At 35.5% G+C, this 13,359-nt stretch overlaps 2 protein-coding genes across 5 annotated transcripts in view; one reads left to right on the forward strand and one right to left on the reverse strand.

Annotated features, from left to right (window-relative positions):
- Positions 1–4,619, reverse strand: part of LOC127976969 (galactose-specific lectin nattectin-like) — a 32,036-nt gene extending 27,417 nt beyond the window's left edge. The window contains exon 1 of the mRNA XM_052581568.1: positions 4,471–4,619. The gene's annotated coding sequence lies outside the window, so the exon portion shown is untranslated. The remainder of the gene's footprint in view (positions 1–4,470) is intronic.
- Positions 1–13,359, forward strand: part of LOC127976968 (N-terminal EF-hand calcium-binding protein 2-like) — a 93,834-nt gene that overhangs the window by 66,405 nt on the left and 14,070 nt on the right. For 2 of the 4 annotated variants that reach the window (XM_052581566.1, XM_052581564.1), the window contains exons 6-8: positions 4,812–4,948; positions 5,301–5,425; positions 11,737–11,813. In XM_052581566.1, the coding sequence (XP_052437526.1) occupies positions 4,812–4,948; positions 5,301–5,425; positions 11,737–11,813 (339 nt within the window). Of the gene's footprint in view, positions 1–4,811; positions 4,949–5,300; positions 5,426–11,733; positions 11,814–13,359 lie in introns of all 4 variants that reach the window. The other 2 variants (XM_052581565.1, XM_052581563.1) reach the window with 1 other exon arrangement.

A 13,359-nucleotide genomic window follows, 5' to 3' on the forward strand; every position in this document is an offset into this window, starting at 1 on the left:
AACCCATTTCCCACACACTCTCAGACAATAATGGAGGCACAGCTCAATCATCCTTCTTCTACAATAGGAAGTCTGTGTTCTCATCTCTTCATTTTCTACCAGACTGGGATTTAATCCTGGTTTTGTAAAGTCTCAGCAACTGTGATTTGGGCCTGTGAATGGATGTGTCCCAGGCTGAATCACTGCATTATGCTATGACTTCTGTTTTCAGGCGTGGTTAATGCGATTGTGATTGAATCTCTTCTCAATTCTCGGAAGCTTTGTCTAACTAGGTTGAGCCGCAGGTTTAGAGTGTAGGTGCGAGAAAACCTTTGCCTGGCGCTGTTGTGCTCTGTAATTTTTGGGAGGGTTGTTTACCCTTTCGGCTTATTCTGCAGAACTGTTTAACCCTCTTTCATTTGGCACTTGGAGAACAAGAAGCAGATGATTAGGATTTCATCTCAAAGTATTTGTGAATTAAACTGTATATATTTCATATATATATTAAATAGTTTATATTTAATATGTATTAAAAAAAATTGTTTTGTTTTGTAAGGAATGGCAAAATAACTTGAGTAACTCCCCAATGTCTCAATATTAAAATAGGAAATAACTTTTATAACATATCTAAAATATGATTTTACCTAGCTTTGAATGGTAAAGTCCAGTTTAAAAAAAAAAAAAAAAAAGGGTGGTAGCACTCAAATGAAAACAAGAGTGATAAATAGCAATTTAATAAATTGGATAATGTTATGGAGATTAACAGATGCTTGTATGTTGTAAAATTATCTGGCACAGTATCTGTGTATCTGTAGGGTGTGACTTTTTTTTTATTTTTTTGTAAATATGTTAGTATAACTGTAAGCTTTTATCTATTTTAAGACAAAAACACACTAGAGATTCTCTGTTCAGACATGAGCCAATTAATCGTATCCTAGCAACAGCAGTCAATATGTTTCTTAGCAACAACATTTTGTTATATGCAAAATTGCGTTTAAAGAGGCTGGGACAAATCAGTCAAATTACATGTCCCACTGTAATATGCCATTTTATTCTGGGTTCCTTTGCCGATGGCTGTTAAAATGACCAGCACTGGTTATTAAGCTTGCTATGAGGGTTTCTTTATACCCAGTTTTTTTTTTTTTTTTTTTTTTTTTTTTTTTATGAAATATTGCGTAAGTGGCAGTTCTATCCACTTGTTTATATTTGCCACGCCTATTATATTTAATGCTTGGTCCACAAAGCACAAAAAAAGGTTAGGTGTCAGCACATTCATTTTATTATTATTCTTTTTTTTTTGACCAAAGGTGCCATATATTCTCTGTGAAAAATCTCTATTTATTAGATTATTCCTCACAAGCATCTCCTCAGACCTGATGGTATTTTCATCCTGTATGTGTCATTGTTTATTTTGTGGAAAACTGTCTTTGTGCATCTCATGTAATGCTCTTCTCGACTATTTAGGTCTCGGCTTGAGCGCAGGTGTCTCGGGATGCTTTTGTCCAGTATGTCTCTCATTGTTATTCAGTAATTCTCCTTATCAGTCACACTTTCAGAAGTGCCTAGAGCATATTTTACAGAAGGGTGACGGACCATTTATACATGTGTGGTTGGGTATATGTGTCGTTGGAACCATAATAGAGAAGAATGAATATTTCATGAAACCATATCCTTATGCACTCATGCAGTCTGGGCACCAAATCATTAGATTCGCTCCAAGCAAGGTTTTGACCTGAGAATTCAAACATATCTATACCTCATTAAAGGCCTGTCACAGTTACATAGTTTTGATTTGTTTAGATGTCTTCAGGTTTTTTGTTTTACGGCTTGATTTAATTTGTAAAGTCATCATTGCTGTTATTTGGCTGCATTCTGCAGAATTGGAAAGTTATTTGTTTTGCTAGTTATGTTGAGAAGTCCTGTTTATTTTGGCATGGACAGTAAACCCTGTCTCCATTCTTGCTCATGTGTGTTAAGGCCCTCATTGGCACTAAAGCACAGTGCAGAGCTGCTTACCAGGCATACTGTTAGCATAAATCATTCAGAGTCTTCCCAGCCGCCATTGACACCACCTGGAGACTTCTTGTTCCGGGAGGTGGGAATGACAAAAAAATCTTTATTTGTCAGTACAGTTTTTATGCAACTTTTTAATGCAATATCACACAAAATTAGATTAGGAAACAGTGTTAAAGGGTATCAAGGTTATTAGGTAACTTTAATTAAACTGAATCTAAAATAAACGATTGAAAAATGTTTGTTACTTGGAAAAAAAGTTTAAAACATTACTTATTTGAATTAAGTTTAACGATGTAAACTGCCTATAACTATATAGATACTGCATAGACACTTCACATCATTTTTAGTATTTAAAATGACAAGAACACGAAAAAAAGATTTAAACTAAAATTAAAATGGAAAATCTAAAATAAAAACAGATTTAAAATATAAAAAACTGTAATATATCAATAATACTAAATTAATTTAATATTTATTAGTTATTATAATTAGGGCTATATAAATATTATAATTTTTATTATATATTTTAATATATTATCATTTTCATGTTATTTTTGATGTTATTGTTGATAAGCAGTATATAGCTATATTAAATACTACTTTAAAAAAATCAAAACACACAAAAAAATTAATTGAAGTGTAGGCTACAGTATGAAAAATGTATAGTAATTTAGAAATTTGTGTAAGATTACATTTAACAGTAATACATTTTTAGTGATTTTAAAGATTAATTTTAAGGGAGTATTAGATGAATATATAATAAATAATCTGTTATAGAGTTGAGACCGATAATAGTGTATCTTAAATCCCTAACCTGACAATTCTGTCACCATTTACTTGCCCTTTACTTGTCATTTCAAACCTGTATGTTACCAATAAAGATAACATTAACATAGTTGTTGTTGTAGTTGCTTCTTTCTTTTACTTAGAAACCAAACAAATGTATAATCATAGTTAAATAACTGTGTCACATTTGGCGTTTACACTATTTATCCACTGTGATCTCAGTAAACCTTAACATGAACCACGAATGACTCAGAAACAACAAATAAAATATGATCACCACGCTGGGATCAGGAAAGAATTAACATTTAAAGCAATTTTGATGTTATTAGATCGTTTTAAGTCTTAACAAGCTACACAAATCTCGTTTCTCTTCTTTTGAATGACTCTGAATCATATATGCTCTGAAGGATTTTAAGAACATTAAAGAACAAAGAGCCAGCCAGATCATTTCCATATTGACCAGTACAATCTACCAAGAACAGCACAAATGATCGCCTTAAGACATGCTTTATTGGGGGGGCGTTAAAAAAATGACACAAATATCAGTAATTTGACGAGTGCAAATGTTAGTAAATTGCATTGCGTGATGCATTTTAATATTCTCCTCTCATAAATTTTGAGTTTGAAAAGAAAACTCCTACAAATGCGTATTCAGTAAGATCAGGAACAAAAATAACTGTGTCCAGGCCTTTTCAGCGCTAATTCTTCACGGCTCGTCTTTAGTAAATCCTGTACTATTTTAACACCAAATATGATATTTTAAGAACTATATTTTGTTCATTTAATGATGGTCGGTGTGGTCCAAAACAACAAACCTTCCTCTGTGGAGCAGAAAAGAGGAGAAGTTGAACAGATTTGGAACAACATGAGGTTGAGTAAATTCTGAAATATAATTTCTGGGTTAGCTATCCATTTAAGGCCTATCAAACCTGCAAGCTTTTCATTTCCAGTGCTTAAATTTAACTACTAGGCTACACAACTCCACACTTCACCCCTCTCATTCACTCACTTAATTTGTTTTCTTGGAATGACAGAGCACTATAGACTGCCAGTGCTTCCAGTCTCCTTTATTACTCCTTCTGTTGTGATCTTTTACACATAGTCATCCTAAGTCTGCATGGCAATGCGGCATAATTTATAAGATACCTTACAGAGGCCAGGACTGCAGTCCAATTTTACTCCTTTGCCAATGCTGCCTTTCCATTTGGATATTCAATTACGATCAGTAGTGAAGGCCAGAGTTGGTAAAAATGCTGACCATGACGAACTTTCTGCAAATCAGTGCATAATATCAGTGCCAATGGACAATGACTGAGCAAGCGAAAGATTTTTTTTTTTTACAATGCCCAGGATTTGAGTCTTGGCTGCTACTCAAAGAGTTGCTTTATTGTGGATTTTTTTGCCATCCTGACAATATCTAGATAGGATGGCAATCAGGAATATAATAGAAAATCACAAAAAAATAAAAATGAGACATTTATGGTTGAGAGATTGTAAACCTCTAAACTGAGACTCCACTGTGGCTGCTGGGAGAGTTTGACAGATTCTATGTGTTTATATGTACAATAATTATGCTTAAAGTTCAGCACTAAAGCAGCTTCAGGGCCATAGTCTTTAACACCTTCACAGTGTATTTCTTTCAATACAACACCCTTGTGTGACATTATGCCTCTACGGTGTAAAACCTACCTTGAGTGTTTCGGGAAGTGGTCAAAATGTCACCAGATCAATGGGAGTTGGCTCCTCTAATGTCCAATACCATTACCAGCTTTCAGAACTTAACTCGCCTTGAGCTTTTGGCTACACGAACTGCATCTTGTTTTTCTTGTTTCATTGAGCTCATTCCAGACATGTTCATCCCCCGGGTCCCTCAGGAGATTTGCACCTCTGGATGTTGTACTTAAAGCTGGGGCAAAGTTCACTAGAGTTTCTCAAACAGAACTTCATCAAATATGCATGCTTAAAATCGCCGATGTGCTCTTATCTGCCTTATCTCCTTCAATCTCCTCGTCCTCTCTCGCTTGCTGCAGGTATATGAACGTGGAACTAATGTTGAGCAGTTTGTGACCCGCTTCCTGTTGAAGGAATCGGCCAATCAGATCCAGTCTCTGCTAAACTCTGTAGAGAGCGCTGTGGATGCCATTGATGAGCAGCATTCATCAGTGGGGTGAGTAATAGAGCTTGTCCCATTCATCAACATATATGTCCATTAGGACGTGAATGTATTTATAAGTTAAGTAGATTTTCAATTTAGCAAATGCTTTATGATTACATTACGGTAATTGCAGGATTCAAATGGCTTGTGGACAATAATAATAAGATAGCAGGTTTGGGATCTCACCTGGTTATGGGATTAAAAATGGATGAAAATGTTGCTGCCATCATACATTTAAAAATGATTTGTTTAAGTTACATAAAAAAAGACTATTTATAATTAAATTAAATACTGTTTAGTTGATTTGAGTTAAACATTTTAATCATCTGTATTCCTTGTCCTTGTTCTCCCTGTTATGACCTAGATCCTACCCCAGTAAGACCAGCCCACGCGTCCCAGATAGGCGCTATGAGGTCCCGGTGCCAGATTATCCTCCCAACAACAGAGTCAGTTCAAAGGACAGCATGAGGAACATCAACACAGGTGCAGGTGAGGGGATCACACTAGTATTAAAAAAAAAACTGTCATAACTTATTTAAAATACATTTATTTCAAACTAAGTATACTTCAAATCCATTAACATGTTTAGTGACATATCACTTAAGACTTACTGATATAAAATTATAATTCAACTTTATTTGGAGTGTTTATTTATTTAATAACTGTCTTAATCAATACTGTTCCTCAAAAGCCAGATGTATCATATTTTAACATTAATTTTCTCAAAAATATGTATTGAAAATCAAGTAAATCTAAGTTGCTTCAGTCTAGTAAGTGTTCACTTTGAAATATAACCTTATATAACCTTAATATAACAATATAAAGGTTTTTCTTACATTTACATTAGAAATCCAGCACCGGTTTCTAATCAACAACACATCACAATCTAATGGACGGTTTTACAATTATAATAAAAGCCTTTAAAAAAAGTCGAAAGTACTGTGTCAGGCAGATGACCGAAGGACAGAAACGTGCAAGCTGACTTTTACATACTGAATACACTTATGTCTCCAAGCATCAGCATTAATTCAGCACGCATTTGTGTATGGGAACAGAACCAGCTGATGATGAGACTTTTTGAACAAGGTTGTGATGAAACAGTTGGTTACCTCATACGCCTGAGAGATCTTTTCCAAGAAACCCCTAATTTGTTTTCAATGTTCAAACGAACAGCATTTATTTGGAATAGAAATCTTTAGTAACTTCTCTTTACTGTCACTTTTGATCCTTCTTGCTGAATAAAAGTGTTCATTTCTTTCAAAAAAACAAAGCATGATACTGAACCCAAACTTTTAAACAGTAGCGCACCTAAATATTGGGCAAAATAATATTTGTATATATATTATCCTGTTCACATGTTACACAAAGTATGTCCATCAATACTTTTTCAAATTAAATATTGTTATTATTTATTTATTTGATAATATCTTTCATCATGTCCACCATCTTTGTTGTACTGTTTTTGGAACGAGCATGTCACATTCTGGGATTGCCTTCTTTTCTTTGCTATATCATGTGAATTTGGCTAAAAAAAAAAGTATCTTAAGAGACAGCAAAATTAAACTGCTTACTCTAGTAAAATTTAAAATACATTTATTTCATACTAAGTATAGTTCAAATCTATAGACATATTTACTGACATATTGCTCGAGACTTACTGATATGAAAATTATAATTAAACTTTACTGGGAGTACTACAGTACTTGTGCACAATACACATTTCTTAATATTTAGCCTAAAATGTGTTCGTCACTAATGATGAGGATTGTATGATCTTTGATTAATATTTGTCTTTACTTGCAATAGTTCCACTTTAGTGCAATCAAATATCCTTAGGTACCGTATATCTGGTCTTCTGCACAATAAAAGTGCACCAAGTACAAAATTAGTCAAATTTTGCAGACTTTAACTATACCAGTTTAGTATACCAAAAGTCCATTTGCAGGGTATTTTTATTAAGTAAATAAATATTTAAATGTATTTGTAGTATTTGCTAGTAGGGTACATTTTGTAACTTACCTACAATACCTTACAATGCCTAAAAATACTGCCAGAGTATCAATTAGTGATTCTCAAAAGAATGGAGACATGGTGGAAATCTCCACTGAGACTACAAGTGTGGATGGCTGTTCCTCAGCCAGGGTCTGTGAGAGGAAAAGACTGACTTTAGTAATATTACCTCCATTAGAACAATTGGCACATAGATTAGAGGCGCCACACTTTCAATACAATTTTCCTGCAGTGTTTTAGAGCAGGCTTACTTGAGGACTTATTTAATGGTCTATTTGGTGCATTGCTTTATTGCTTCTATTCATCATGGGGTTTGTTTTTCCAAACCTTACATAAATCAATTTGGTAAGGATCTCTTTTGTGGTGCACAATTGCTGGTCAACTGTATCATGACACAAAACATCCCCATTTACAATTCTGTGTGCCATCTAATAGCCAAAGGCAAAGTTAAAGTCTGTCAAAGATGTGGTTTCACAGGCTTTCCCATGGGCTTTCTGTATCAACAAACTCCACATTTCCATTACTGATGAGATTTGGGCATAAGCTCCAGTGAGTTGGTTATGAAACCGCTCTGAAGAGACACTTAAACAACACAACGCCATTCATGTGCCAAGTCAGCACAAACCACACGCTCTGGACAGTCTAGTATGCATGATGCAACTGAAGAAATGTGTGAGTTTTTAATGAGGAGAGGGTGGGAAAAAGGTCTTCCTCAAAGCATTCCCAAGTTTTAGTTTGAAAAAGGAGTTAGAGCACGCCTGGAGATATGATAGCAAATTAATTCTAGTGTTTTTCTTTTTTCTGTGTCACAGAGAAAGGCAATATACGATTCTTCTTGAAATGCCCATCTCAGTTTCCTCTTCCTCTCAATGCTAATAGAATAGTCATGCAGTCAATTTCTCCAAATCAGCCAAGCAATACAGACATTTCTGTTGCTGTGGATTTATCATTCGAACCGATCCAGAGCTTATTTGGAGTCTGATCTTAGTGTGTCTGCATTTCAGTAGGTGTGTTAAATGCCATTTGACAAAAAACTGTAAAGGAAAGCTTATATTGACGTGCAAACTCCTTATTGATGGTAATTAATATAGATCTCAGTTTTCCTCTCATTCACTTTTATTGTAAAGTCGGCCTGTCCAATATGCCAATATTGTTCAAGTGCTGAATCAAAGAGGTCTGTTTTATCGGTGACGTTCAAACACTGGCACTAGTTTTAAATTTCCCCTTGACACTGATAAAGCTGACTCGGCTCACAATAAAAGCGCCATTCTCGCTGTCAGCTCCGGCAGGGAGAGGCGTGATTGGAGCGTTCTGTCCAAGCTGTAGTTTATGAGCATGAGGATGAGAATATTGATCAATACTTCTGCGAGACTTGCTTTGCGCATGGCACTTTTTCTCCCATCAGTCAATCACAGGCTTTTCTCAAATTGCTTTCCTTCTCTTAGTCTGCTCTTCACCTTATTTCTGCTCATATGTTGCACAAACACAGGTTTGATTCCTACAATTCCATGATTATATGTGGTGATGCTTTCTGATACTAGATTACCAATATTGGATATTTACATTTCCCCTAATTTAGATTACATTTGTAATGCTGTAGTGCCTGAATTCACTTGTAGCATTTAGAATGGTTAATTTTCTTTTTTATGTATAATTTGTAATTAATTTAGACAAAATAGTTTAATAAAATGTAATTATCTTGTCTTTTATTCGTTAGCGACCATAACATTATCAGTAGATAAAATAATTATTAATAATGAAAACATACCAATAATTATCACTTAACTGATGATATCATGTAAGACAGTTTGTAGGATAAAACAGTAGAAACTAATAGAAACAATGTTATTTTGGAAAATCTAGGCATATTGTCAATAGGATAAAAGATTTACTAATAGATATTCCCATACTACCCCTGCTGATCGATTACAATAAGGATTGCAAACAATCAATCAAATGTTCTTTATTTAAATATGCAAATGACACATTAGCTAAATAAATATGCATCAATTTGCATACATTTTCAGAACAGAAATTTGAACACTGGATTTAGCTGAAAAAATTGCCAATGTCAACTGCTAGAAAAAAAAAGGTTTTATTTAGTTCATATTTAGAATATTGATAGAAATGTGTAAGTGGAGATTTCTGACTCCTTCAAATATATTTATTGTAATTGAAATAGATAAAGTGTGATAAAAACAACACTTAAACGTGTATTTTGAATATTTTCTTTCCACTTGTTTGAAACAGCACCAGATCTCACCATTGACCAGTGAATGAAAAAAAACTGTCGTGCCTGTAGTGTATCACCTTAAATTTGCCTTTTTTGCTTAGCTTGCTGAGATTTTTCTCCAGAGAGTCATTGTTTCATAATGTTTCCAACTAAGCAAGACTTTTTCCAGTTTTTCCATAGATACCATATTGGCATGTCATTCATTTGACAGGACTAAATCTGGAAGGAGCAGGTGGTCAGGGAAAGGTTTGGGTTCGGCCCAGCTTGGTCCTGACTGGAGTCTGAAATGATGTTCTTTCCAAGTCAGTATGTCATGGCTAAAGTGCCCATGCAAATTAACATGACAGTCTCATAAACCAGAAGACCATGTGGCAAGACTCCCAGATTATCTTCATTCATTCCAGACTTCTACTGTATGAGTGAAGAAATGTCTGTTGCTCTACTGCTGCTCATATGAAGAATAATAGAGACATGTCATTTGAACATTGTAATCCTGTATGGTTCTGTATGGTTCTGGCCTTACAACATTGCAAATTTAGCATTCTCTTTGCTGATTTTATATACATGTTTTATTTGATGTATTTTTCACAGAAAGCTGTGCTACAGTATGCCCTCATATTACTCATTTTTAGAAAACCTCAAGCTGGTCTCAGTTCAGTGTTGATATACTGATTTAGTGACCATTTTGCTATGCCTTTAAAAGGTTTCAGACCCTGTTCACTTGGTCCCACTATTGCTATGGTAACAATTAATGTGTTCCAAAGTGTCTCCTCTCCCCGTTATGCTGGTCTCATCAACACAAGGGAGGTGCTAGAGTCTAATTGGTTTGGCACCTCAAGTGGGGCTGATTTCAAAGGCAGGAAAACCTTTTCCCTTATTAATAGATCTGTCATTGCATAAAAGAAAGAAAGGAAGGGTGGAAATCATGTTAATCACTCTCCATTTTTGTTTTTCTGTGAAAAACAATACTGTACTTATCATTCCCAGTGGCTGTACCATGGCATCAGATGGTAATACTACGGCACAATTCAAGAAAAACATGGTAGTACTTAGGGCTGCAACTAACGATTATTTTGATAATCGATTAATCTGTCGATTATTTTTACGATTTATCGATTAATCGGTTTATGTACTTATATTTTAGTTTTTTCCATTTTTTCCCCAAGTAAATTATTAATAAAGGGTCTTTATCATTCAGCATAGATTTTTAAGAGATTTTAACCAATTGTAAACAATCCTTCGAAAAAAAGTGCCAATGGCATGAAACCTGAATGGAACTCACAATTTAAAGTAAAATCCATCAGAAAGTTGTCCAGAAAAAAAAAATTGGGACACACACAAAAAACCTGCTGTGTGAAAAAGAGCAGTGAATACTTAGAAAAGAAGTGCATTTTAAATATACTCAAACATTTACCTCTCTCATTCAGTCATAATTAGGCTGCAAGTCTGAATTATGAACTGGTAAACGACAAACTGATCACATAACATGTTTGTAAAGCTTTAAATGTTAACTGTTAAAAAGCAATGTTATCAGCTTTTACGACTAAACATTTGCAAACAACCTTGTACTGGAGAATCTGCACAAATAAAATTCTTAGGGGCCGTTCACATATCGCACCTAAAAACGCGTGGAAAACGCTAGTCGCGCCGCTTTCTCCTTCTTTCCAAAGCGCTCGGGCAGAAGCGCCCCTGAGGCGTCTGCCTTTGCTAAGCAACCATGACGTGCTCTCTCCATGACGTGCCCTCTCCATGAAGACCCGGAAATTTCAGCAAAGGATAAATGGATGCGGTGTGGACGCGCCTGGAAAAACGGGCGCATCGCACCGCGTGGGTGTCGCGACCGCGTCGCTTCCATTATGAGAGTGCATACTGCGCGCCTACATAGGAAATAACGAACTTGAGCACGCAAAAGACACGATATGTGAACGGCCCCTTAAACAGTTCAGTAGTGCAGAGTTTACAGGTTACTCTTCATTTTGAAGGCTCAAAGTAAAGTACTCCCACTTCCCGCTGAATGCTACAGAGACGCTGTTCGGGAAGCACGTGACATAAAACGAGGCCAGCTATTGGCTATTCGCTACTTCACCTGCTGTACTGGCTGAGTAAAACCTCCGGTGGCTCATTACTGCCACACTTTGGTCACCGCAGATTTGAAATATGCACGAAATGAGCCGCTTATGGCAAATAAAATTTATTTAGCGACGAATCGATTACTAAATTAGTTGAAAACTATTTTAATAATCGATTTTAATCGATTAAATCGATTCGTTGTTTCAGCTCTAGTAGTACTTTTCAGTACCTTTTTTTTATATGTGACATCTTCCTTAAGAAACACCTTTCGATGTGTAAAAACTCAAAACAGTCTGCAAATAAGTGTAAACGTCCATTATAATCTTTGTAATAACTTGAGCTCAGTAATAATGTCTGAACGTTTGATTCGCTCTGTCGCATTGCTATGACAGCCACTCTGAGATGAGGTTTCAGGTGCCTGGAAGAGTAAAACATTGCTGAAACTATCTGCAAATGATGCATTGTGCATCTCTGTCTCTGTCAGGAGCTGTGGAAGTGAGAAAAGAAGGACTTGAGGCACAGATCAACCGACTGGCTGAGCTGATTGGACGTCTGGAGAATAAGGTAAGAGGTTCGTCTTATAATACTGAGAGGTCAAGTGCTTCCTGCTGGAAAGCGTCTAATAATAGCAAGAGGTCTAAATCCACTGACCTGTGCAGATGCAATCCAGTGTATTAAGACATTGACAATAAAAACATAAATAGAAAGATATAGCTTAGTTTTTGGTTTTATGGCAAATGATAACATAATAATGCATAGATTTAAAAGGCTTTTTGTATTCGTTTGAAATAAAAATGAAATATCACATAAGTAACAAAAAAGAGTATATGTTTCAAAGAGTGGTAGGTGTTGACTGTGAGGGCTGTTATACTGGTCTGTAAATTGGCCTTGCTTGTTACTGCATTGTTGTAGTTATTTTTTTTAAATGCATAAAGCTGATAAGACTTTGATGCAACTTGATTTGATCAAATAGCATGTCATTATAAGCAAATATTATTGGATGTATGATGGCCATCTCATATGTGACCCTGGACAAAAAAACAAGTCATAAGGGTCTGTTTTTTCATCTGAAATTTGAATAAATAAGCTTTCCATTTATGTATGGTTTGTAGGATAGGACAATATTTGGCTGAGATAAAAATGTGAAAATCAGGAATCTGAGGGTCCAAAATATTGTATCAAATAAATGCAGCTTTGGTGAGTATAAGAGACTTCTTTTAGAAACATAAAAAAAACCAACCCCAAACTTTTGAATGGCAGTGTAAGGGTAACCTGTAAATATCAAATGGGACTTGACGGGACGTGGAATTTTGTTGGTCTAAAAACACAAACCCAGAGAGTGAACTTTTATTTCCTCGTTTTATAAGTCCAATGGATGATTAGCAAGTAAAGGCTGTGACACACCAAAATGACAACAAAGAACTAGCATCGACAAAAGCTGACTGTGGTGTCGCCTCATGCTGTGTGCGTCTGGGCTAAAGTTGCACTTGAACACACCATGACGAACATAGACACCTACGTTTCATGGCTGCATTAGAGGAAATGAGTCTATGTTCATCATTTATAAAGAGAAATTGTAATATATATATAATGGCCAATGTTCGCTGGCCGTCAGCTTTGTGTGTCATGGCCTTAAGACTTTGTTGTGCAGCTTTTCTGTACCTCCTGTACCTAAAATACAGCTCTGTAATTTCTGTTACTACTGCACTTACAGTACATCCACTTGTGCACACACATGCACACTCTGATAATTACACACATTCATATGTAAAGCCCTGAGAGGAGATTTAGATTGCATTTAGCAAAGCCTGTAATCTTTTCCTCCTATAGTTATTACTTTCATGCTTGGGAGAGCAGTGAAGAAGGGCAGGAATGATAGAGTGAAACAAAGAAAGCAATTAAACAGACCTGTCAACCACAGTACTGCTCTAGTAGATGAATGTTTTTACCATTATATTATTTTCACTCAACATCCATGTATCGTTTCTTGGTTAACCATTATTTCACCATCTCTCTCTACTCCGCTTAATCATTTTATTATGTGTCTGATAGACATAGAGCACAGTGGACTAATAGAGTGCCCAGTTAATACTGGAGTTTTTGGCAGGCA

Source organism: Carassius gibelio, chromosome B18, assembly GCF_023724105.1.
Source record: "Carassius gibelio isolate Cgi1373 ecotype wild population from Czech Republic chromosome B18, carGib1.2-hapl.c, whole genome shotgun sequence".
NCBI classification, from domain to species: Eukaryota; Metazoa; Chordata; class Actinopteri; order Cypriniformes; family Cyprinidae; genus Carassius; species Carassius gibelio.